This window comes from Onychomys torridus, chromosome 8 (assembly GCF_903995425.1).
Source record: "Onychomys torridus chromosome 8, mOncTor1.1, whole genome shotgun sequence".
NCBI lineage: Eukaryota > Metazoa > Chordata > Mammalia > Rodentia > Cricetidae > Onychomys > Onychomys torridus.
Window position 1 is genome coordinate 103040197 of NC_050450.1, and position 26857 is coordinate 103067053.

Sequence of the window (26857 nt, forward strand, 5' to 3'; positions counted from 1 at the left end):
CAGGAACCTGGAGGCAGGAGCTGATACAGAGGCCATGGAGGGGTGCTCCTTACTGGCTTGCTCTCTATGGCTTGCCTACTTTTTTTTTTTTTTTTAAAGGTGTGTGCCACCACCTGGCTTTTTTTTTAAATAAGATTTATCTATTTATTATGTTTACAGTGTTCTGTCTGCATGTATTCCTGCAAGCCAGAAGAGAGCACCAGATCTCATTATAGATGGTTGTGAGCCACCATGTGGTTTCTGGAAATTGAACTCAGGACCTCTGGAAGAACAATCAGTGTTCTTAACCTCTGAGCCATGTCTCCCAGCCCTCAGCCTGCTTTCTTATAGAACCCAGGACCACCAACCCAATGATGGCATCACCTTCAATGGGCTGGGCCCTTGCCCTCCCCCATCAATCACTAATTGAGAAAATGCCCTGCATATGATGCACTTTGAGAAATTGAGTGACTCAGCAGAGCTGTCTTAACAAGGACGTCCGTACCCGATCCTCACCCCATTCCTATGATCTGAACTCAGTGCCCCATTGACCCTTCATGCTCCCACTCAGAGCTCACCTGCCTGTTGTAGATGAAGCCCCAGAATTTATGATTCAGTTAGGCAAATAAAACTCCCAGCCCCAAATGTTCACAGCCACTTGAGAAATAAAAATAGCATCCTCAAGCATTTCTTCACTACGCTTCAAGGACGTGTTGCAAGTTCAATTAGGGATGGGTTCATGCCGAGATGCTATTAACCCCAATTAGCTTTTAACCCCTAGCACTCAACAGGAGCAGCCCTGCAAGCTTGGCATCCCTCCCTTTCTCATTTGAAATACCCTCCAGGAGCAATCCAGACAGCTCAGCTGTGCGTCTGGCATGTGGCCACCGCCACTTGAACCCACTCCTCTGGGGCTCACATGCTCTAAATGTGAATTCTGCCCTCAGCCCTTCCAGCTCCTGTACGTTTAGGGAAGGAAGTCTTGACATGCAGCCGTCCATCGCTGCAGTTCTAGGAAGCCCTCCCCCTCATCCCCCATGCTGAATTAACAGGGGAAGCCCTGCAGTGAGAAGAGCTTGTTGACCTTTTGTGTTGTGACCCCAAAAGCTGACCAGTGGGATGGGAAGTGCCAGAATCCCTGAGAGCCCCGACCCACTCTTCTGTGGGTACCATAAACAAACAAACTCACCTTTAGAGGTGTGTAAATAAACAGGCACTTGGAGAACTGCCCACTTGGTGAGGAAGTTGCTCAGTGCCCCTTAAGGGCACACAGTGGCCAGCAGGGCTCAGCACACCCTCTTTCAGTCCAGAGCCTTCTCTGGGAGTGAAAGGTACCATGTGAGCATACGTCCCAGAAATTCTCCCTGTCTGTCATGTGCACCCACAGAGGTGGGAGAGGCCCCGCCGCCGGCTGGATTCCCACTATCTTACTGCCAGAATTGAACTTCTAATCAGAAGCTGCAGGCCACTCTACCTCTTCTCGGCAAGGGAAGGATGACACGCAGGTGTTAGGGGTCGATTTTGTTCAGGAAAAGCTGACGGCTGGGCTGTGACTGGGAATCCTACCAAGAGGTAGATGCTTCAGAAAGACCAACCCTTTTGAAGGCCTCCAGAGTCACTATGTGGTTACAGTCTAGGGGGATCCCTTCTTTTGGCAGGGGTGGGGGAGGGTTGGGCAGCACTGCTGAGGGCGGGAGCTGAGTGCCAGGCTCCTCTCCTTCATATTCCGCCCCCTCCCCAAGTTCTAGGATGGAACTGAGGGCCTCACATATGCCCTCTCCCATTGAGCCACACTTCCCAGCCCTCCAAACTGTTTTTAGAAAGAGATCCCACCCCTACCCCCAACACGGTGATCATTTTCAACAGGTGTGCTTCTACATAGCTGCTGGACAATGGCAGGAAGGGTAGTGAGGGGTACAAAGCGAATCAGCAAAGCTAGGGATGCCTCCCCACCCCCTAAACACACACACACACACACACACACACACACACACACACACACACACACACACGATGATGACACCTTCCTCCAGGCGCTTCACCGAGTGTAACCCAGCCCACAGAGACTTGTTCAAGCTTACTCATGTCATGTGTGCAAAGTCTTCTCAAGCTGTTGGAACAAGCAAGGATATGGGTCCTTGCCCTCAGTGTGCTGACTCTCCTGCTGGGGTGGAGGAGCAGCCCTGTTCCCTGCAGGACAGAAGTCATGTGGTACCACCATGCACTGGTGGTTCAGTCACAGCCCAGGGCAGCCTGAAGTGACCACAAAGGAGGCTGGCATTTGAATGAGCTGTGAAGATGGGGCCAGAGAAAGTGATGAGGGAGATCATCTGTCAGCAGGGGGGTCCAGAGGGCAGAGGCAGGAGGGTGGGGATTAGCTTGCTGGGGCACAGGAGAGGGCAGAGGGAAGCAGCCTCCTGTGAGGTAGATGCAGTGAACTGGGTTTGCAGAGAAAGCTGGACTATGTCAGATGTCATTATTTACTCGGCAACTTTCCTCCTCTGCCCCTGAACGTCTCTGTTCTCTCCATCTCCTCAGTCAGTGAGATGTGGGCTCACCACCTGCTCTGATGACCTTGCAAATGAGGGGGGATGTTAGGAAGCCTTGTGTGGGGGTGCTCTGCAGATGTGAAGGGGCCTGTGGCCTTCACAGTGATGTCATCACAGGGTGACTTTTTTGTTGTTTTTGGTTTTTCGAGACAGGGTTTCTCTGTGTAGCTTTGCGCCTTTCCTGGAACTCACTTGGTAGCCCAGGCTGGCTTCGAACTCATAGAGATCTACCTGGCTCTGCCTCCCGAGTGCTGGGATTAAAGGTGTGCGCCACAAAACCCCATGTTTTCCGGCCCAACTAGCCGGTGTGAGGCTCCCAGTGCCTGCCCCAGGTCCTCTAGTCCCTGGCCTGTTTCCAAGGGACAGAGGACTGGGTGCAGATGAGGAGCTTTCTAGTCCCCATTCTGTCATTGAGGCTCATTTCTAACACAGGTGGAGAAATTCAGGTTATGGCAGCCCTGTTGCCTGGTTCTTGTGCTGGGTGTGGGTTGTCCTGTAGGGGGCGCTATGTGGCACCATTGGGAGCTTTGCTGGACCTTACTGGGGACTCCTGGGTTTGGAGAGAATCTGTGGTTTAGAGGTACTTATTTGGGGAACATGTTATGGTAGCCACAGAAATCCAGTGCTTGAGTCAAGAAAGAGATTGGAGATGGCTGGGCGCTTGACACCTGAGCAGCTGAGGTGAATGTCATCTGCCTGGGGGACACAGGAACCAGACAGCTCTGACAAACAGTAGACCAGAACATTCTAAAAAAGCAGTGGCTGAGTACTGCCTGCAGTGCCTTGGGGAACATGCGCTGCCTCGTGTCCATCAAGCTCCAGCAAGGTTGCTGTGGGGCCTTTGGAATGCAGCAAAACTCACTGACCCAGAAAGAGATTTGAGTGGCGCTGTTTGCCCCTCTCGGTCTGTCTCGGACTTTGTTCCCAGAAACCAGCTTGAAGATTTCATTAGAAATCAAAGCATTGCTGGTTTGTTTTGTTTTTGTTTTTGTTTTTCTTTCTTTTTTAAAAAAGAAACATACTGGGCTGCTGTGACCGGTGTCCCTGCTTTCTGTAATGAAAGGTGCGACAAGAGTCCTTGAGTGGAGACTGAGTTGGAACTGATCAATGGCATTTGGGGGTTGGAAAGTTTGCTCAGGAGCCAGCTAATTTATAATGTCATATGGGCTAGACTAGAAGACCCAAGAGGATAGGCTGTCTCCTGGCTCTCTCTCGTCTTCCTGTAAAAGGGAAAGAGCACACCTCATCTGGCTGGTGATCACTCAGTAGTGGGCTCTGCCCTGCTAGACCCAGTCTCTCTCCCCGCTTCCACACCCGCCCCCTGCCACTCTGGATGCCCACTCCTGCAGTTGCTTAGCTATGGCTTGAGCTAATTTGCACAGGACACCTGTTCATTAATTAGCTTCAAGTCTGCTGCTTTCATGTGTGCACATGCAGCCCGTGCAAGCACCGCTGTTTGGCAGTGTACGCATGCTGCCTGTGACTTGGTGGACCCTGAACTTCCTCAGCAGTGAAGCTGGTCTGTGTTCCTGAGTATCGACTCTGTCCAGCCACCAGTGCCACCGCTGGAGCTCAGTCCTAAGAGTTCTTTACCACCAGGTCCTGTTCTGAGGACAGACCTGCTGTCTGGACTAACAGGCGCTCATTCTGACTCTGTCACTCAGCTGGCTCCAGGGACCCTCTGTACCTAGAATTGATTCCACCCACAGGGTTTTACAAAACGGAGTACCCCGTGTCCTGGAATCTTTGCAAGGGTGCACTTAGGATGAGGAAGATGACAGATGACACCTCTGTGCAAGGACCCTTGCAGGGTGACCCTGGGCCTTTGCAGCAGGCCAGCCTGGTCTACAAAGTGAGTTCCAGGACAGCCAGGGCTACACAGAGAAACCCTCTCTCTCTCCTTCCTTCCCTCCCTCCTTCCCCTCCTTCAAAAAAGAACATTCAAAAAGTCAGGTGTCATGCTTTATATAACATCTGACCTTCCCCATGAGCCCCCCAAGATTTCTGGCTTCCACAGTTGGACACCATGTTTGCAGCTGGAGACATCCCAGGTCAGAGCTGAATTGCCTAAACCCCAGGCATACCAAGAACCCAGTTCCCAGCAGACCAAAGGCATTTGGACACATTTTGTGTTTGTGCCGCTCCCTGACATGACAGCCCCTTCTCTTTGCGTCAAAAGAGAAATCCATCAATGGAAAGTCCCCTGAAGTGGGAATTTTCCTAAATGACTTCCTGATGATGCAGACGGGCTCAGCTACGGGTGATGGCCGATGTGCATTCTTACTATGGTCCAGCTTTCCTGCCTGGACTACCCCAGACACAGAGAGTCCCTTCCCCTGCCCTCTGCTGTCATCCAGCCTAAACTAATGCTTCTCTATTCATCCCAGCCTTTCCTGAACAGAAGCAAGGCTGGTTTTGAGGTCCCCAGCAGAAAGCCCTTCCCTCCAGAAATCTCCCAGGACTGCCAGGATGCCTTCACCCACTCCAGCTAATTAGAGTCTTTCTTAGGCGGCTCTGGAATCCTTCTGTCATTCATTCTCACAGTGATAATGGTCTTGGATAAGAGGTCACAGCTTCCCCCACTTCCTGCCCTCCTTGTGAAGGGTGGGGGCGGAGTGGGCTCCCGCCCCCAGGAGCTCCCTCATGCCTGTCACAGGAACTGTCTCATCCCATCCCCCCCCTCCCGCCCCAGTCCTTGGCAGCTGTGATGGAGTCACCCTGCTCATAGGGCCAGAGCCCAGCTCTCCATGGAAGGCTCCTCTCCCCAAGTTCTTGAGGCCCACACCACCCCGCCGTATGCTGCATCTCTGGTGAGTGTGATTAGCATCAGCATGATGAAATGGCACAGTGTAAATGTTAATAAGGGCTGATGTTTCGCCTGCTTCCGAGTGGCAGATTGGAAATGGTACCATCTTAACTCCAAGGAGCAGCTTTTAATCCCCCTGCTTCCTGAGCAGCCAATTTGGCATGGAGAGCCAACCCCTACTCCCTCTGGGACATCGCCATATCTACCCCAATTGCTTCTTGTAAAGGGGTCTACATACTCCGCAGATCAGAAGCCTAGGGCAGGGCTCTTTTTTTTTTTTTTTTTTCCCTTTAAGTTAAGCATTTTCCTTTGTTCTCCAAAGAAAAGGGAAGAACTAAGGGGCCACAGCCCCCCCCTCCCCGGCTCTCGGACCAGTTCACCACCACCACCACCACCACCACCACCCCCCACCCCCCACCCCCCACCCACCCCCCCCCCCCCCCCGACTTCTTCATTCCCAGCTCTTCTATGTAGATGAGGATGACCCTGGCCACCCAGTCCTTCACCTCCACCCTCAGAGTGCTGGAGTAACAGGTCTGGCTGGGATAATGGGCATGTGTCACCACACCTGGTTTCTGCAGTGCTGGGGATTGAACCCAGGGCAAACACTCTTCCACTGAATGGCTTCCCAACCCCATTCCTGGGTCTTCTAGATGAGGCCTTCCCTGTCAATCCAGGGTATTTCCCTAAGTGGCCCCAACAGCCCTGGCTTGTCCTCTGTTCCCCTCCTTGTTGAAAGAGGACATCCTTATCCTCTCAGCTGCCTCTGCCAATCCGAGCCCTCGTGTCCCCTGTTCCCTCTGTCCTCTTTCCTGTGGTGATGAGGGCCTGCCTGGTACTCCTTCTGGATCATCTCACTGGTGTTTCATCCCTAATCCATCATCACAGCAGCATACTGCTGGGTCCGAGGCTCCTTCACCGGTGCCTGCCAAAGTCAATAGGATGGACTGGGTGGAGGTCCCAAGATGAAGCCTGGGCCTTGCCTAGAAGTGGCAGTGACCTCAGAATAGGAAGTATGAGTAGCAGAAAAGTGAGGCTCTGGTTCTCCCATCCTGCCTCTGGTCCTGGTACTTATTTTCAGTGATGTTGATGGACCCCAGGAAGGCTCTGTGAAGAAATACAAGTATCCACCTGTGTTACCGCCAGGCCTTAGCACTGTGTGCAGGCTGCTATGTCCTCACAGCCTGCTTTGTGTATGCACCTGTGCCCACCATTTCATTGTGCTCTTCATCCCCAGGCTGTCTTCACCCTCCTCCTTGGACCTTTCACCTTCTTTGACGTCCAGAAGACGAAGTACCTGCAGATCTTGACCTCTCTGATGAGATGGATCGGTGAGTCTGAGACCCCCTCCCCCACCACTCTCTGGCCTCTGCAGAGAAGCCAGGCAAACTCTTGTTCAGTCTGCCTGACTGGTCCTTTGACCTTTCCAGAGGGCAAGGAGAAGGCAAGTGCTCTGTCGGCCTTTTACTGCTGGGGAAATTTAGTACCAAAAAATGTGAGTGCCTTTTTCCAGGTCACACTGAATGGATGGAACTGGGCTAGGACCTGGACTGCTAATTCTGGTCCAGCCTCCTTCACATGACCATGCTAGGTCAGGCTGTGCCCCTGGAGGGGCCAGGAACAACACCATTCTGCCTTCTCAGGAGTGCGATTACGTGGCACAGCCATAAACCCCAGTGGGCCATGGTAGCAGCTCCTCTCGGCCTCGGAGCTTTGGACCGCCAGTGTGTGGAAAGACAGCCGCACCATCTAGAGTGGCTTCTGCCTAACTGATCCCCCGGGTGACAGCACTCTTGTTCTCAGGCAGACTTGGGGGTCTTCCCCCTTGAACCGGGTTAGCAGCAGGTGTCTGTTCATTTCCCCCAGGGAAGGAGCCAGCGGCTGGTGCAGCAGGGTTGGGGATCAGCTGTGAGGTTGCTATTGCCTCTCCTCTGGCTGGCTGGCATGTATCTGTCTTTCTCAGTAGAAAGGCTAAAAACACGGGTGGGCTGGGGATGTAACTTAGTAAGTGCTTGTCTGGTATGCATGATGCCCTGGTTTGGTCCCTGGCACCAAATAAAACCAGATATAGTGGCATGTACCTGGACTGTAGCACTCAAAATATAGGTAGAATCAGACGTTCAAGGTCATATTTAGCTACAAAGTGAGTTACTTCAAGGCTAGCCTTGGCTACGGGGGACTTGTCCGGGAGTCCCCGTCCCCCCCCCCCCCCCCTCCCTCCCACCCCTGCCAGCACAGAGTTTCCTGGACTCCTTCTTCCTGCTTGTCCTGAGCCTCATTAACTCTCATCAGGACCAAGGCTGCAGGCTGCTACTGACTCTATGCCATACCCCAGCAGGATGATGATTCTGCTAATGGCCACTTCTCCCAGCCCCTGGTTCCCCCAGCTCAGTGGGAGGAACCATGGGAATCCTGGCTTCCACAGTGGGAAGTGGGGGATCATCTTTTCAAGCAGCCTGGCTTGTCCCAGCTAGAGCAGGCTCTATAGCTTGGGGGTGGGGTAGCCCCCCTCCCCAACTCTCTAATCCAGGAGCCCCAGAGGGCTTGGTGCCTAAAACTCAGGGTTGGCAGGGGTCAGACCAAAGCTGTCTCCCCCACTCCCCCTCCACCCCACCCCGGTCTTATGTCTCGGCTTATGTGGTGTTTGTGAAGAGTTCCAGGATGTCTTTTGTGGGCAGGGTTTGAAGAGGAATGTTCTCTGTCACCACCTACCTGTCTCTGTCGCTCAGTTCCTTTTACTCCCTGAGGCTGGGTCTACAAGTCTGGCCTCTGGCCTGCTGGTGCTTACCTGTCCTTGGCCTGGGGAAGGGCTGTCTAAGCTCTAGCCTGAGGCTGACTCTTTCTCATTTCTTTCCGTGGCTGGGATGACATTGAGGGATGAGAAGGGGTGAGGGGAACATGTTCTGACCAGCTTGATGGATTCCTGTGTCAACCCATAAGGGGACAACAGCCCTGATAATGACAGTTAACGTCTATATTTTTGAAGGATGTATCCATCTAAAGAGGGAAGCTTGAGCCCAGTGTAGTGGCACACATTTATAATCCCCACTCTCAGGAGGAGGTGGAGGCAGGAAGATCAGGAGTTCAAGGCCAGCCTGAGCTATAAGAGACCCAGTCTCAAAGAGAGGGAAGTGGGAGGAAGGACTCACGGAAGGGAAAGGCGAACAGTAAATAAATGTTTCTTGCAAGTATGAGGATTGGCTCAGAATTACAGCAAAGTGCATGCCAGCAAGCCCCAGGCCCTGGAAGGCATTCTCCCCTCCCCTGAGTCTGGCTAGACACGACTGGCACCAAAGGTTGTCTTCTGACCTCCATTCACACACTGCCGCCAACATTCACTGGAGTAAGTGCACATACATATTCCCAGCACCCATGGATGGTTTACAGCTTCCTGTAACTCCAGCTCCAGGGGGATCTGATGCCTCTGCTCCCACTGGCACCAGTGTGCATGTGCATATACCCACATGCAGTCAGACAGACAGAAAGACAGACAGACAGACAGACAGACACACACACACACACACACACACACACACACACACAATTTAAATTAGTAAAAACAGGGCTGGAGAAAGAGCTTAGCTCCTAAAGGCTAATGCTCACAACCAAAACTGCAAAAATAAAACAAAGGAAGGCCAGGTGGTGGCACACGCCTTGAATCCCAGCCAGCATGCAGGAGGCAGAGGCAGGCGGATCTCAATGAGTTCAAGGCCAGCCTGGTCTACAGAATGAGTTCCAGGATAGCCAGGGCTACACAGAGAAACACTGTCTCCAAAAACACCAAAAGAAAGAAAGAAAGAAGTAAAGAAAAAGAAACAAAGTAAAAGGAAGTTCAAGGCATGTAATCAAGATACCCCACCCCCACCCCCACCCCACCCACACCCACACCCGTTCTCCCATGGGAACTGCCACCTTGCCTCTTACAGGACAGAACCCCAACTCTACCCTAGGACTCCTGGAGCCTGCGAGCAGCTCCTGTGTGCCGCAGAGCAGATGGTGGTCCTGAGGGGTCTGTGGGCAGCAGCGGGAGCCTGTGCAGAGGCCAGCAGTGGGGGTCCTTGGCACTTTGTCACTCGGCAGCCATGCTGCCATCCGGACACATTACCTCCGCCACTGTTGGCCTCTCTTCTCCCTTGGAGCTGAGAGATAATCAACTGTCAGGAGTCTCCCAGGCACACTGCTGTGGGCAACAGAACACAAGGCAGTCATTTTTCTCCATGAGAGTCTCAGACCTTTGGACTTAAAAAGCTGGGTTCCTAGTGACAGAGCCGCCCAGGAAAAGGAAAATTGCCGTTAAGTAAACTAGACCACAGTGAGCGGGGTTGAACTCCCAGCTGGGCAAAGGGACTGCCAGGGCAATTCTCTTCTCAACTAGGAGCATTCTCCTCCACCTAACACCTTGCTCTAAAGAGGAGAGTAAGGCACAGAAGCCCACAAACTTCACCAGACAGGCAGCCTGTTCATGGAAGGGACCTCAGCCTGCCCTGGGCCATAGCAAGGGTGTCTGTCTGAGCCAAGCTCACCCCCAGGCAGTTTTTCTAGAACACCCTTTGGGCAGTGATCTCAGAGGCCCCATTTGTCCTCGGGAGCCTTTGCCAAGTTGTCGTTCTGCCTCTGAGAAGCAGCTGTGTGGCACGTCCCTCTCAAGACCCTCCTCCCCACACTCCTCCGCCTCCCTCTTTAACTTCCCCTTCCCACACTTTGCCAACGCACACTTCCCCCCTTCCCCAAATGAGTCCTGTGCCTTTCCAAGAGCTGAGTAGGGAGCTTAGAGAGGCAGTGAGCTGGCTCGGGTTCCAGAAGACAAGAGGAGGAATAGGCACCAAAGGGACCGGAAAATCGTGAATGAATGTGCTGAGCCGGAAAGTTTCTCGCGGTTAATTAGGAATTTGCTCTGCCATCTGTTGAAATGAAGCTGGGGGTCGATCGCAGGCCCCCCAGAGCTGTGCCCAGGAGCCTCAGGTTCATTCCTCTGGGGGCTCTGCCCTTCCCTTACTTTGTGAGTTGCCTTGTGTTTCCACAGTGGGATTTGAAGGCTTAAATGGTCTTTGCAAATAGCCAGTTGTCCAGGGAAAATGTCAGGATATAGGTGACAAATGCCAGTGTGGATTCATTTCACATGCCACACTGGCTGATTTGGGGTATTTCTGTGTGTGTGTGTGTCTGTGTGTGTCTGTGTGTGTGTGTCTGTGTGTGTGTGTGTCTGTCTGTCTGTCTGTCTGTCTTAGTAAGGGCTTTTTATTGTTGCTGTGAAGGGATACCATGACCACAGTAACTCTTACAAAGAAAACATTTCATTGGGGTGGCTGGCTTACAGTTCCAGAGGTTCAGTCCATTGTCGTCAGGACGGGGAGCATGGCAGTGGTGCTGGAGCTGAGAGTCCTACATCTTGCAGGCAACAGGAAATCAACTGAGTGTCACACTGAGGGAAGCTTGAGCAAAGAGACCTCAAAGTCTGCCCCACGGTGACACACTTCCTCCAACAAGGCCGTAACTCCTAATAGTGCCACTCCCTTTGAGGGCCATTTTCTTACAAACTGCCACAGTGTGTGTGTGTGTGTGTGTGTGTGTGTGTGTGTGTGTGTGAGAGAGAGAGAGAGAGAGAGAGAGAGAGAGAGAGAGAGAGAGAGAGAGAGTGTTTAGTCTGCATGTGTATGTATATGTACCACATGAGTGCTTGGTGCCAAAGGGTCAGAATGGGACATCGGATCCTCTGGAACTGGAGTTACAGACAGTCGTTAATTGCAGTGTGGATGCTGGGAATCAAACCTGGGTCCTCTGCAAAGAGCAGTAAGTGCTCTTAACTGTAGTTGGAGTTTTCCTGCCTGGCCCATAGTCAGGACAAATATCTCACCCGCCAGTCCCACAGTCGCTCAGACCCAACCAAGAAAGCACACAGAGACTTATATTGCTTACAAACTGTATGGCCGTGGCAGGCTGCTTGTTATCTACCTTTTCTATCTTAAATTAACCCATTTCTGTTAGTCTATACTTTTGCCACATGGCTTGCGGCTTACCAGTGTCTTTACATGTTGCTTCTCATGGCGGCAGCGGCTGGTAGTGTCTCCCCAGCCTTCTACTTCCCAGCCTTCTCCTCTTCCTTGTCCCGCCTATACTTCCTGCCTGGCCACTGGCCAATCAGAACTTTATTTACACAGAGCGATATCCACAGCACTTAACCGCTGAGCCAACACTTCAGCCCTGAGGGGACTTGGATCATAAATGCCTCTGAATTCACAAGGACAAGGAGAATCTCTGCTGTCCTCAGTTGAGGGAGATTATCCTCCAGGCTAGCACAGACCTCACTGCCAGCCTGTGGTCTTCTAGTTGGCCCTCCCAGGCAACCACTCCAGACTGGCCACAGCTGTGTGACAGGGCCTCACCTGGGTGCCGCACCTGCTGGTTGTCACTGCACCTTCTGGCCTGGCTCCCTTTAATGTGGCATCCCCTGACGGCATCCTCTCCCACTGTGCATAGACCAAGCTTCCATCCTCTGTGACCCTCTTCTGTGCTGCGGCAAGAAAGACTTGTCTCACTGAAGATCCAGTGAGATGGACTAGAAGGTGCAATTAGGACCGTGCCTGGCACCTGCTCAGCACTCGGACAGAGGCTCCCCCTCATTGCCACCACACTCAGCTGTCCCATCCCCAGAGTAGTCTCAGGATGAACCTCCCTCAGGACTGGCTGTGAAGTCAGGGACATTGCCTCAGCCATGTCCAAAAAGAGCTATGATTCCCAGTATCAGCAAAGTGGCCTGTGTTCCCTGTACTCCAGCTCTACCTCCACCACCACCTGAGGGAAATGAGCAGACTCATCCGTGTTGTTGGGTATGGGGTGGGGTGGGGGGTATCTTTAGTCCTGTCCCTCTGTCAGCAGGTGGCCCAGAGACACATGAGTCAACCGAGGCACTATCCCTCATTCCCACAGGTTGAGCAACCAGGGCCTTCTGCCCTGAGCCCAAGGCAACAAGACTTAGACCTGTTGGTGGCTCCCTCCCGGGATACCCAGCTGGCTGCCCCACAGGAGCTCTGGACTAGAAGGGGCCACAACGGCATTATTATTTCAATCCCATTCCCCACCCTGCCACCCCCACTCACGCACAGATGCCTCCCACTCTGGCTCACCGACAGCCGGCTCAGCTCAGGGCACCCCAGTGGTGTTATTAAAAACGCAATTCTTTCTAATAAAGGCCGCTCTGGAGCGCCGCCGCCCTCTGTTGGGCTGTCAAGGACCCATAGGGCTCCCTCCTCTGTTTGTGTATTCAGAACTGTCACCTCCTGCTTCCAGCTCCACACTCCTCTCAAAGTGGGTCAGACACCATCCTCGTCAGGCATCCATAGAGCAGCTAGGGCTGTTCTGCCTGGGGAAGTGGCTCAGCTTTGCTCTCCCACCCCACCCCCTACAAGTGCCCCAGATTTGTTTTCCAAGCCAGCAGTCGGGGTGCAACTAGTCAGTGATGGCAAACAAGGCTGCTGGTCCCCAAGAAGAGACCTTCACCTGGGAACAGGGGGGCTTTCTGGTTTCCACCTGTCCCCAGGCCTGTGGTGACCCCAGTGGAGAGTCTCCCAGTTGCCACCAGCAGTCAGGGGTCTTGTAAGCCTGGGCCATCTGTCATCCACTGCTGCCAAGTGGCTTTTGAATTCCTGTGCTGCCCCTCAACTGCTGCTACCCAGAAGTCCAGGGAAAGCCTTGCCTCAGAAAAAGAAAGTTGTGCGTCCCATCTCCCATCTCCATCCCCCATCTACCTGCCAGCCTTCTTGTGCTCAAACTGTCCTGCCCAGTGGCTACACCCCCAGGACTCTCTGGCTACTCAACAAGTAGAGGGGACCCTTGGTGGTCTTCATTGTACTCTTGAGTTTTCTAGACATTTTCTCAGCACACAAAAAGATCAGTGCATAGAGAGGAACTTGGGGTTTCTGTGGACAGGCCATCGGGGTGACACAGACATGTCATTAGCCTTTCCTAGAGAAGAGCCATAGGCTGGCAATTGCACCCTCGGCCAGCATCAGTCAAGACCAACCAGAACACTGTGCTGGGCACCCAGAGAAGGTGGCCATTCTCTTCCAGCCGCCCATCAATGCAGCTCCACTGTTACCAGCTCTGATCTGCATGCACTTCTGCCACGTTAGCAGAACAGCTACCTGAGCACTCCCAAGGCAAGGGAAGAGCGCCAGTGGTCGGCAGAGGGGAGGGTCGGACACCACTGTGTGACAAGTGTGGTCTCTGCACAGGGTGGGTCCTTGTGGCTACCACCTACAAGCCACAGCAGCCCTGCAGCTCCAGAACGGATGCTCCTTCAGGCCAGGGGACTGGAAACAGCCTGGCCCTGGTGTCTGTTGCCTCTCCTTGTCTTCCTCTCCTCTCCTCCTCAATCCCTCTGCACTAGCTGGCCACTCTGTGGGGAAGGCCAAGCCGCCTTCAGTGGGGAAGGTGACAGTGCCTGAAGCTTTACGTTTCAATCTCCAGAAAGGAGATTAGCTGTCTGGCAGCCAAGCTCCTGGCTCTGCTGTCCCCACGGTCACTAACCAAGCTGCCCTGACAACTCAGGAATGAAAAATGGAGACTCTGTCTCCCAGGCGCCACCTGTGTGCATGGAGGGGGAGACATTGAAGGATGACAAGACCAGAGCTCCTGCTTTCATACTAGGAGCTTGGCTGCTCTGGAGACCGAGTGCCTGCCCTGAATCTCTACCTCAGGTGGAGAGGGAGACCTCTGCTCCAGGCCCCTCCAGGAGAAGCTTGTAGCCATGGGGTAAAATTAGTCCTAAAAGTGGATGGAGTCTGGTCTTCTGGACCGCACAGGGACCTGCCCAGCACCAGAAGGAGCCAGGCTAGCTTGAATTCCCTCTTTTAGTAGAAAAGGAATTCAATTCAGAGTGAGTTTTTAACAGGCGAGGTCAGCAGAGGCAGGCCATACAGTCTCAGGAAAAGTCCACCCAGAACCCCAAAGTACATCAAACTCCTGCCAAGCTTGTCTTGTCCTTCCTGGGAACACACAGGAGACCTCAGCCCCTGCTCAGGTAGATGAATGACAGCCAGGAAGGATGGACCGACTCAGGCATCGAAGAATCTGTGAGGACACACTCACAGTGGAGGGACACGTACCTTGTGTAGCTTTAACTACCCTAGGTCAAGCAAGAAGAGGTGCCAAGGATCTTTGTCGAGCAGGTGTGAGCTGCCAGCACATAGGCCGCCATCCCACTCCCCCAACCTCCAAAGCCCCCCAGATTAGCTGGTACTGGTGCTGGGTGTTCAGGGCAATCTCCTGAAGCTCCTGGACCAGCTGGGAAGGTAGAGTCACTAGAGTGAGCACAAGGAGAAGTGTACCCAGCGTGCTGGTGTTGGGAACCACACCTCCACAGAGGAAGTAAGGCTGGGGTGATAGCGGGTACTTCCTCGGTGACTACCCTGCGTCTGCTCTTGCCCATGCCAGTTGCTGCTATGCTGGCCACTTCTTCCCTCAGTGCTAACCCCCCCAGCACCTCCACTTAATTTTGTGTCACTCTGTGTGTGTGTGTGTGTGTGTCTGTCTGTCTGTCTGTCTCTCTGTCTCTGTGTGTGTGTCTGTCTGTCTGTCTGTTGGGGGAGGGGAGGAGACGAGAGAAGGAGAGGTAGGGTGTATGCTGGGGTGGCCTATTGAGGTCCGTCCGTCCTTTCCACCTTGCGTTGGCCTGCTGACCCTTCTTGCCAGTCTTTTTGTTGTTGTTGTTGTTGTTGTTTATTTTTTGAGACAGGGTTTCTCTGTGTAGCTTTGCGCCAGTCTTCTTGATTATTCAGCTGTAAAGGCAGGACAGCAATCTGCCCCAAAGCAGCAGTTAAGTGGCACTCAGGTTGAACCTGCTGTAACTTGAAATTTTGGACTTTTTTGGAAACAAAACCAGACTCCACCCCTCAGCTGTCTGTCAGATGCAGCAGCTTCTGGGGCAATACTAACCCCCTCCACCCCAGCTCTTTTCTTATGTCTGAGTGTGGCTTCTTTGCAGGCAGTTAGTCCCATGGGTTAAAGAACACACAATCACTTGCACCTGCTTTAGGGCTAGGACACTTCTCAGCTCAGGCTCACGTGGCCTTGTCAGTCTCCCACCCCACCTGCCATGCCCCAACTTCAGGCAGAAGCAGACCCATGGCCCTGTGCCCTGGGAGGGCAGGGTGGTGGTGAAGGACAAAGCTGGAGCCACGTCCTCCACCAGACCCAGCTCCCTGCCAGAGCGCCGGGCCCAGCCACTGATGTGTGCGCACTGGCCATTCATTATCATTAGCTCTGGCATGTTGATTCTCTGCTTGGAGAAGACAGCGCTGTCCTCCTGACAGCCACAGTGATGGATGGCCACCTCGATGGATGGCTGCCTCCTTGTATGTGCTAAGCTGGAGCCAGAGTCAGGAACAAGACTTAGGAAATAGCATAGAGTTTGGGGCAGTACACACCCAAAGGGACTTAAGCCTCTTTAGCCTTCCACCTTTTTTTTTTTTTTTTTCATTCCCAATACTAGGGAATGAACTTGGGCCATGCACACCCAGACAAATGCTCTCCCAGCTGTGCTGCTCCTTGATTTTTCCAAAGACAGTATCATACCTCCAGCCCAGCCCTTCAGATTCCCCATGCAGAACGGGGTACGGCAGAGGTTAGAGTCAGGACACTCAGTTCTTCCCATACTTAAACCTTAAGGTTGAGGTCTGGCAGGAGGCAGAAGTCTTTCAAATTCCCAACGAGTCAGGACATCACAGGTACCCACAAAGAACACTGGCCACAGTGAAACTCCACTGCCCCATAGGAATATGTTCAAGTTTGAGGCTGGAGAGATAGATGGCTTTCTGCTCTTCCAGAGGACCTGAGTTCAGTTCAGTTCCCAGCATCTACATTAGACAGCACAAAACTGCCTGTAACTCCAGCAACAGAGGATCTGACAGCCTCTTCTGGCCTCCCAGTCACCCACACATACGTGCACACATGGGAATAGAAATAAATCTTTAAGAATAGACTCAATTTAAAGTACTTACTAAATGCTGGGTGGTGGTGGCGCACACCTTTAATCCCAGCACTCGGGAGGCAGAGCCAGACGGATCTCTGTGAGTTCGAGGCCAGCCTGGTCTACAGAGCGAGATCCAGGACAGGCTCCAAAACTACACAGAGAAACCCTGTCTCGAAAAACAAACAAACAAAAGTATTTATTAAACATATGAAAGTATCTTTTAGTGTGTAATCAGCATGAAACAATTAATAGTGTTGGGTATGGTGGTAGAGATGTAATCTCAGCACTTGGGAGATAGGCAGGAGAGCAAAGACTTCAAGAACATCCTTAGTTGCGTATAAGTTGGGGGCTAACCTGGGCTATATAATTTGTATGTGTTTGCATGCATGTGTTTGTGCCATGGCATGCGTGTGGAGTCAGTTTTCCCCACCATGAGTGCCCAAAGATTGAACTCAGGCCATCAGGCTTGGCTACAAGCTCCTTTACCCACTGAGCCATTTTGCTGGCCTGAGCTCTGTGATTTTGTTACCACCAACAAAAGGAGAGACTTGGACAGCATTCAGTGTGCTCAGAAGTCCCCCATGCCATTTCAGTACTGTGACATTCCCTGTGAATCAAAAGAAATAAAAAGAAATCTTCCCATTTCACAGGGACGAGGGAAATAGTAAAGTCGCAGAAAAGGACTTCACGTCTTACCGTCACAGTCACAGTGTCCCCACGAAAGGGGTGGGAGAGCCATGCTCCATGTGCCCCAGCATCAGTGCTACCTAGGCAGGTAGCCCAGTTCATGGCAGTCCCACAAGATGCCAGGAGCCAAGGAAGACAAGGTCCTGCCATGCTTCACACCACACTGAGCAGCAGGAAGCTCCACAACCAAGACTCAGAGACCAAGGGTGTCAGCCAGGTCACTTGCAGTACTGCCTAAGAGAACTGGGGAGGAGCCCTCCCCTCTCCACACCTCCAATGCAAGCTAGCTCGGTGGCTACGCGGGCTGCATTTCCAGTGCATGAACAATGGAACTGGTCTCGGAAAACTCCCGATCTCTGCCTAAGAGTTGGGAACTGAGTGTGTGCTTAGGAAAAAAAAAACAAAACCATTTGCTGTGTCCTCTCAATTGCCCTAAGACATCTGTTACGGATGCCATAACGTCAGATTCCCGCTTACCACGCATCTGGCCCCAACAAGTCTGTAACTCTGTGGCTTCACCTGGTCAGTAAAAACACTACTCACCTTCCCTGCCCTGAGTGAGACCCAGGAAGGCAGGGCCTGCTTGGAAAGGCAAGGATTCAGGAGAGGCACTGTTTGTTTATTCTGATGTTCTTTGGGATCCACGTGCCTCTGTCCTTGGCAGGTACCCAGGAGGGCGTGGCTTGCCTTTTCTTCCTGCCAAAGGGATGCTCTGAGATCAGACAGACAGCATTGGGTCAGACAGCTCCCATAGGGCTTTATGTGGCTCTTGTCAGCAGAAAAGAGGGAAGAAAGCCATGCAGGTGCTGCTGGTGCTGTAGGGTGACCTGGTGCCCATATGGCTTTTGCCCTAACCTCCCCGTACAGCGAAGGGAAATGTGCCATCTCTCCAGCTGGCTGCCCAAGACTGAGGAGCAGCGCCTGTTTTTGTCTCCGCTCCTCAGATAATGGCTTGCCTGCTGCACCTGCCTTCCTCCCTCCCTTCAAAGAGTTAGATGTCGGAGGGAGCAAGCTGCGCCTCAAGGTGAATCAATATGGCAAGGCCAGCTTGTAGAACTTAGATCAGCTGTCAGAAGCCTGCCTGTAAGCAGCACATGGCTTCGAGCGGAGTCGGGACTGGGAGCCTGGAAACCGGAGGGATAGCCGGCTCCTCATTGCCTCGCAAGAGCCTAAACCAAGAGCAGGTGTGGCAGCCACAGACCTGGGTAACAGAGCAGCCAGGAAGATCCTTAGATTCCCTTCTGCCACCTGGCACCTGCCGCCCCTCCCCTCTCCTCAGTGGGCTTCTACCCTTGAACTTGGACCATTTTTGGCACAAGGATGTCATCAACGCCCCCCTGCCACTAAGGTGACCACTAACCAGTTCTCTGTTTTGTTGTGATTGTCTTTGGGACCTTGTACCTGCTGGTTCTCCTGCACTCTGGACTCCACAAGGACAGGACCCATGTCTGTCTTGTGCACTAACCCCTGAGTGACCAGAATAGTGCCAGCACTCTGCAGACACCCAGTAAGACTGCTGAATGAGTGGGGGACAGTCAAGGCCAAGCCTCAGCAAAACCAACACGGTTGTTTCTATAAATAATAAAAGTCTCCGGCGCCCACCCCCCCCCCCATCATTGTACAGATGATCTGCCCAGGCCTACTGTCCCCATGTGACCTGATGTGAAGCTCTCACCAGCTTCTGAGTCCTCCCTGACTCCTGGATGCTTCTCCACACCCCGTGGAGTGTGACTTCCGGTGTGGAAAGCAGGTGCATGCAGATATGGGTTCTCAGAGCTTAGCCCAGGATAGGGCAGAGACAGAGACACCTGGCACTGCCACCTGGGAGCTGCAGGCGCTGCTCAAGGGCAGACCCTTGCACCTCTGATGGGGCATTTGGATGTTTGGGGACCACGCGCCCTCTCACCTCTGTGTCCATCTGTGCCTCTTCTGCAGCTAGTGGTGAGGATGACTGTAAGCCAGGGTGGCACAGCGGTCCCCTCCACGCCTCCCGCACTGTCTGTCGCTCACAGCCTGTCATCTTATTTCACCTTGATTTATTAGCAGACCTAATGAGTTTTTGGAACAGCCGTCTCTCCGGGGACGGGGTGATCAGTCTAGGAGATAGCTCATGAACTCCTAGGAAGGCAGGAAGTGTCAGGGACAAAGGAGTCTGGTCCCAGGAGAGTGGCCCTTAGTCTTACTTCCACCCTGGTCCTGGGACCCGTACAGGTCGGAGCCCTCCACTTCCTTCCCTTCTCTTCTCAGTGTCTGTCCAATTAAGGACCTAAATATTTCTTTTGAACTTAACTGCCTAGAAGCAAGCCCAACACTCTTCCCTTCCCCTTTCTGTTCCCAGGGACAGTGCGAGCTGGGTGTACTCAAGGTGGTGGGGAGTCACTAGGCCCCTTCTCTTGGACTTGACCTGGGCTCTCCCTCAGGCCTCTGCACACTTCCTCTGCCTCAACGAGGGTCCCCACCTGTGGCTGGCCAGAGAGCTCTTTGGGCACACACGTGAGAGCTTCCTCCCTTCTCCTGGTGTGAAGATGTATCTCTTTTCGTGTTTATTGGACCTAGAGCAAAATAGGCCCTCAGGAGTCACCTCCTCCCTTAGATGTGGATGCTGTACTTTTCCCTCACCTGACCCAGTGGTCTTTGGATGTTGTCCCTGCTTTTGACGGATAGTGCCCAGCGTAGCTAAGGAGAGGGAGGGAGAAAGAACACAGGCGAGCATGCACCCTTTGGGTGACTATCAAGAAGCTGTCATTCGCTGGGTGGTGGTGGTGCACACCTTTGGTCCCAGCATTTGGGAAGCAGAGATCTCTGTGAGTTCAAGGCCATTCGGTCTGCAGAACAAGTTCCAGGACAAGCTCCAAAGCTACACAGAGAAACCCTGCCTCAAACAAACAAACAAAAAAGAAGCTGCCATTCCATAACATGGCCCTCCAGGGCAGATTTAGTCTTGGGAAAGCATGTGCGTCTGTGTCTGTGTGTGTGTGTGGGGGGGGGGGGTGTATGTGTGTTGTTGGGGTTTAAACCTAGGTCCTTGAGCATACTAGGCAAGCAGTTTACCACTGAGCTCCTATATACCACTGCAGCCCTCTATAATTTTTTAAAGATTTTTAAATTTTAATTTATATGTATATGTCTGTGTAAGTGTATGCCGAATGTGTGTGCCTAACTGGTGTTGCAGGAAGCTGTGAGCTGTGTACTGAGACCTGAACTCAGACCCTCTGGAAAGGCTCTTAACCATTGCTGAGGCATTTTTCTCACTACTTACTTTTATTTGGGGACAGAACCTCACTTATTTCCCCAGGCTGGCCTTGAACTCACTTTGTAGCCCAGGCACTGGCCTTGAACTTGCCATCCTCCTGCCTCAGCCTCCTGCATAGCTGTGATTCCAGCCCTGCACCATGAGACCCAGCTGGGAAGTAGAGGTTTTGACTAAGAGATTTTAACAGAACTAGATGGGTCACTAGTCTCTGGAATAGCATTAACAGATAAGACCAGTTATGGGGAATTGCGAAGCCTTATTACTCACAGCCACACCTTTGTAGGCCATCCTGAAAGTTCTAGAAAAGCCTGACATAGGATACAGCCCTGGGAAGACCAGGTCAGTAGGTGGACACTGGAGGGGTAGAAGTGCACCCACTTATAAAGTCACTGTTGGGGTTGGGGATTTAGTTCAGTGGTAGAGCGTTTAGGCAAGGCCCTGGGTTTGATCCTCAGCTCCACAAAAAAAAAAAAAAAAAGTCACTGTCACTGCGTGGGAACCTGCTTCCCCGGGGACAACCTGAGTTTTCCTGTAGTAAGGGGAAAGAAAAGCCCAGCCAGAGCTGTCCAGGTGGCCACCCTGAACAAGCAGCTGGCACCTCTTCACAGCTCTTGAGGCTGCCCCCTCCCCTCCCCCAGGAGAAAGGAGTAGCCAGCACCTGAGGCCAAACCCGGCCATGAAGTGCTGGCATCCACCTCAACAGCCAGCCACCTCCTGCCTTCTTGCCCACTCGCAAGGCCCAAGGCCAAGGTCAAGCAACAGACAGCTGCAGGATTTCTCCACTGGCCCCTTTCCAGATTCCTGCTGGCTGTGGCCGAGGCCTGGAGCAGGGCCAGGTCACAGGTGGCATCCCAAATGGTGACGGCAAAACACAATTTAAAGATTGCCCTGCAAGAGCTCCTCCCATGGCCCTCACACACACACACACACACACACACACACACACACACAGAGTGAGTGGCCCAGCTGCCTGCTCCCACCTCCTGAATAACTGGCTACCAGGCACCTGAGCCACAGACCAGCCACCATGCTGATCTGAGGCTTTGGGGCCCTCACAAGCACACGAGGCACCACTTCCGGTCAACTGGCAGCTTCCCCCATGCCATGCCTCAGTTTACTTCCTGCAGCTTCCTACACCTCTGGTATGAGCCAGACTCCTGGGGTCAAGGGCTGAGGCTGAGAGAGGAACTAGTTTGCTGCTTTCCTTTGACTGGCCAGGGCTGGAAAGATTTGTGATGCCCTGGAGCAGGAGGGTGGTGGAACTGAGCGGCTGTGAGAGCTGAAACAAATCATCTTTATTGGCAGTTTTTACAGTCCTGTTCTGAGCTCCCTCCTCCCCCCCACACCCACCCCCGTTCCCCCTGCCACCGTATCAGGCAGCTCTGATTAAAAGTAATAAATGACTCCAGCCTATTCCTAAGTGTCATCGTGGGAAGAGACATTGGCCCAGCTTCTTGTGGGTCCAGCAGAATAATCTCTCCCAAGAACCAAGGCATGTACCGATGTCCTGAGGGAGATAATACTAGTCCCCTAGCTTCAAACTAAGGAAGAGCCCTGATCCTCTGATGGGGCCCACGAACAGGACATGTGAGCCTCTTCTGTTCTACCACTCACAAAGAAGAATCACGTGCTCTGTAGACTTGTCCCAGGCTACAGGGAGTGTCAGACCTGTTCTGAATAGAGACACTGGGGATGTATAAATTCAAAATGGAGACAAAGACTCAGGGATCTCTCTGTGTGTTGAGTAGTTACCACTTCTGGGTGATGTCAGTAGCAGGTCTCAGAAGCGAGGAGATCTAGAAATACCATCTTAGTTGGCAGGAGCTTGCCAGGAACCTTTGTCCATTGAGTGTGCTGTGGTATGACGCCTCTACTTAGCTATCTTCAGGGACTCAGGTTCTGGAAGCTGGGCTGGTAAGCAGTCCACAGGTGGAGAGGAGGCTGCCGGGTAAAGCCAAGTTGTTTCTAGCTACAGGGGAAGCCTGGTTGCTCTGAACAGATAAGGTCACACAGATGCCCTTCTGCAGGCAGTTCCCTATTCCCTTACTATGCCACCAAGGCCAAAAGAACAGAGCCACATGCCATTTGCCGCCAGCCTTAGGACCGGCAACTGGGGACTTCCTGTCTCCAGTACTGCTCTCCGGTGCTCTTTCTTCTCTGCTTCCCACCTGCTGCAGACCCTGGTCACCCAGTTACCCACAACTCCCAGCATTCCCGCCTCTGATGGACGTGTAGCCGGAGCCTCTGCCTAAGAGGACACCTCCTCCCAAATGTGCTGTGCCTCCAGCCCTCGGCTCCCCACACCCCACGCCCGGCTCCACAGGCACAGAACCTTGAAACCAAGGAAGAGAGAAGGCATGAGTTCTAGCCAGGTCTGCCCCTGACAGGAAACTGACAGCCCCCGAGAGTCCTTGAAGGACGAGGAGGGAGCTGATAGCCCCTTACCAGGCTAATGTCAGCCTGGCTTCTCCTTTCTCTGGATCATGCCCAAGCCCCTGCTCTGGGAAGAGGAGAGAGAACCGGACATGAGCACCTAAAACACTCACAAGCCGAGCAGCTCCCTCGTGGCTGTGGGGGTTTTCACGTTTCCTTCCCCTGGGCTCCAGTCCCTGCGCCGCCCTGCAGAGCAGAGACTGAGGGGGTGAGGCAGTCCGTTGTCACTGACTGACCCCTCCTTGTCTTGCAGCTTTCGCCATTATGATTGTGCTGGCCCTGGTGCGCATCGGGAACAGGCAAGGAGAGGGGCACCCACCCCTGGCCAACTTCTTGGGGGTTCGGAACCTGTTTGGGGTGTGTGTCTACTCCTTCATGTGCCAACACTCACTGCCATCCCTCATCACCCCGATCTCCTCCAAGCGCCACATCACACGCCTGGTGTTCCTGGACTACGCATTGATCCTGGCCTTCTATGGACTCCTCTCCTTCACGGCCATCTTCTGCTTCCGTGGTGACAGCCTCATGGACATGTACACCCTCAATTTTGCAAGGTGCGACATTGTGGGCGTGGCTGCTGTCCGGTTCTTTCTGGGCCTCTTCCCTGTGTTCACCATCAGCACCAACTTCCCCATCATTGCGGTGACCCTGCGCAACAACTGGAAGACGCTCTTTCACCGTGAGGGTGGCACGTACCCATGGGTGGTAGACCGCGTGGTGTTTCCCACCATCACTCTGGTGCCCCCCATTCTGGTGGCCTTCTGCACCCATGACCTGGAGTCCCTGGTGGGCATTACAGGAGCCTATGCGGGCACCGGCATCCAGTATGTCATCCCTGCCTTCCTGGTGTACCTCTGCCGCAAGGACACCCAGCTGGCCTTCGGCTATGGAACTGTCAACAAGCACAGGTCCCCATTCCGCCACACCTTCTGGGTGGGCTTCGTGCTACTGTGGGCTCTCTCCTGCTTCTTCTTTGTCACAGCCAACATTGTCCTCAGCGAGACCCAGCTCTGAGAGCAGGACTGACAAGAGGAGGCAGGGACAGCCCAGCACCAGCCTCCCTGCCTCAGAGCGGGATTTAGCTGCCACCAGGTCTACATGCGCATCCAGGACTGGGGGTCTTGGAGAAGGCCTTCTATGTCTCTAGCTGGTGTCTTCTCCCTACCTGGGCCTCGCCATGCAAGACGGCCCTCCTGCCTGGGAACATGGCTCTTCCCAGCGTCTGGGATGGACACAATCTGTTACACACATTCCTCCACTCCTGCCACTGGAGGCTGGCTCCCTCCTCTGTGCAGTGGGGGAGACAGTGCTGGCACTGCTATTTATACTACATCCCGTGCCCCCTCCTGCATCCTTGACCGTCCACTAGCAGCCGCTGCCTCTTCAGAGGCAAGTCCCATGCCCTGGCTCTCCTAACCTGGCCTGCTTGTGATGGCCAAGGCCCATTTCCTGACAGTCCTGACAGTTGCTAAGTATTCGTCCTGTGGGAGGCCTGGCCAGCTCTGGTGACAAGGACGGACAGGAAGTGCTAATTGGCACCAGGGTCCCTAGACAAGAGCTGTGAGAGCTTTTGCTGTGGGTGCCAGCTCTGTTGTGGCAGATAGATAAGGCGTCCCTTCCGTGGGGTTTAAAGTCCATTGCTTTGGGGTCCCTTTCAGGGATCCCCTGTTCCCTGGCTTCTCCTTTGGAGCCCAGGGACCCCCTGAAGTGTGGGGTACCACTTGAGAAGCTGCCCTCATCACCCCACCCACAGCCATAGTGGCTGACTGCCCTGGACTTAGAGCAGGGAGAGAACAGAGTGCCCTCTGTGACAGGTCAGGCCCATGTGTCACAGCCCAGCTTGCTCCCACGCTGCACTGCAACACTAGGTGGTGCCCCTAGAAGCCTGGTTGTAGTGTTCAGTGGCCACATTCTCCAGGCAGTGTGGAGCTGGAGGGGGTGTCCACCACCGTAGCTGGAAGGAGGCCAGGTTCCCAGCTGCCTCCTGTTTGGCCACGTGTGCACCCACTAGGCTCAATGCCTTGGAATGATGAGTGATTAATGAACTGCATTTTCGATGTGCCTTCTGCTTTGGGCACCAGGGATCCCTTCTGACCCCAACCCTGGGCCTAGTCCCGCCTGTCCTGGACAGAGCTGCCTCTGGGGTGAAAGGTCTCAGACCTCTGCCCCTCCCTCTTGATTTCAGTGCCTTGCTCCACCCTCATGAGGGAACTTCCGCCAGCCAACCCTTCTTCCCTTCTACATCTTGCCATATTTAAAGCTTGAGCTCTGCTATGCTGTTGGATGTCCCAGGACCCAGGGGGCTGTGCAGGACCTGCTACCTCTGGCCCCGGCACCCTTGCCTCTAAGACTCTCTAGGTCCCCATGGGCCTGTCTACAGTACAGCTTTCTCACCACTACCCCACATCGGTAGTTCTTAAGCATCATCGTTGCCCATCCGCCTGGAAAGCAGACGTCCCTACACCCATGCGCCATTGCAGCATCTCCCTGGGAGACCCCGCCCCAGGGTGGGCCAAGGGAGGGAAGCATTACAGTAGTAGCAGGGCCAGGAGTAGGAAGACTCCCATCCTCCTGTGCTCAGGCTGTTTGCCGAGAACTCAATTAAAAACATCTGTGCTTACCCTTCTCCCTCTTGCTTAAGGACAAAGCAAATTAAATCATCTTGCTGCAACACACACACCTCCACCCCACCCCCAGGCTCCAAACCAAATTTTGATGGAAAATTTATTAGCATCATAAAGCCCAGGTTGATTTATGTGGCAATCTGGAGCCACGCACAGCAGTAGAGTGGCTGCCGTGTCCCCTCCACCTCCAGGTTAAGTTAGGGAGGCCCCAGCCTAGGAGGGAGGAGGGACCCAGTGACCACTGCTGCCCTCTGGGGTCTCTGCTCTTCCATCTCCACCTCTTGTCCGGTCTGCTAGAAGTCACGTGAGGTCACCTCCATCACCATACCAGGCCTCTGTCACTGGCAGAGAAGAGTTGGGTCTAAAGAGGGGAGGGCTCAGGACTCAGCATTCCCGGGTGGGTGTCCCTTGTTCCCCACAGGCATCAAGCACATTGAATTGTCTGGTATCCCCTGGGTAAGGTGGTGGGCTAGGCCCTGGTGTCTGTTTGCAAAGAGGCCCTGAGGTTAGTGGTCTGGAGGACAGCAGAGGAGCCTGCCCAGCCTGGCCCCAGGTCTGAACTCGGCAGCCACCACTGCTGTCTATTTCCATGGTTCTGGACCAGTCCCGGGGGCAGGCCAGGTCAAGGTGGGAGTGAGCATTCTCCACCAAAGCACCAGGCCCAGCTGAGCACCAGGGCACAGTGCCAGGAGCTCTGGCTGCGCCTCACCTGAGGCCGGTAGATGGGGCAGATGGCAGGCTGTGAGGCACTGCTGAGTGATAGAAAGTGGCGATGGGCACCAGGCCAGGCCCAAGGCCGCACAGCTGTCCTCACCACATGGGACCGAGAGCAGCCTCAGCAACAGGCAGTGCCCGCCTCATGGGGGCTCTAGCTGAAGAGAACGGTGGTTCCAGGCCCCGGGGGCAGAGGAAAGCTGAGCCCTGTCTACTGACTGTTGCCAGGGGCCACTGAGAGGCTAGCTCTCAATAGCCAGGCTGCAGGCAGGCAAGCCCTGTCAACCTTCCTCCCGGGGGCGTGCTGCATGCCTGGCACAGTGTTGGATACGTTGTGAGGACCAAACTCTCAGACCCTGTGGCCTCTGAGCAGTAAGCATCTGTAACCCCCTCTTCTAGGTACCTCCAGATCACAGGAAATTAAAGGACTGAACTTAGCCCAGCACCAAAGTCCTTAATAAAGCTGCTATTACCAACAGTTGCCTTCTTGGTCACTTGCCAGCTGTGACTGTACTGGTACCGCAGGACTGCCGGGACTCTGTTGAGACTCCCAGATGTTGCTAACGAAGTAGTCATCTTGTAGCTGCTGCCTGCTGCTCTTCAGAACCAGGATTCCGGCCTGGGGTCAACCAGATCTAGGGGGGTTTGGGGAAGAGGATTGGTGTGGTTCCCTAGTCTAAGAAACTTGAGGGTGGCCCTCCCCTTGCAAAGAGCAAGGTAAGTAAACCTGGAGGGACATGGCTAGAAATGTCATGTGGCCCTTTATGAGCGCTGGCTCCCTGGAGAGCACTGATGTGCATACCAGCTTTTGACTAGAAACAAATGAAGGAAGCAGATAGGGCA

The 26857-nt window shown here is 53.6% G+C and overlaps 1 protein-coding gene across 2 annotated transcripts in view; it reads left to right on the forward strand.

The window, feature by feature from the left end:
- Nucleotides 1-26485, forward strand: part of Tmem104 (transmembrane protein 104) — a 58700-nt gene extending 32215 nt beyond the window's left edge. For both annotated transcript variants that reach the window (XM_036197424.1, XM_036197425.1), the window contains exons 9-10: nucleotides 6572-6665; nucleotides 22930-26485. In XM_036197424.1, the coding sequence (XP_036053317.1) occupies nucleotides 6572-6665; nucleotides 22930-23690 (855 nt within the window). In that variant the 3' untranslated portion in view covers nucleotides 23691-26485. The remainder of the gene's footprint in view (nucleotides 1-6571; nucleotides 6666-22929) is intronic.
- The last annotated feature ends 372 nt before the right edge of the window (nucleotides 26486-26857 follow it).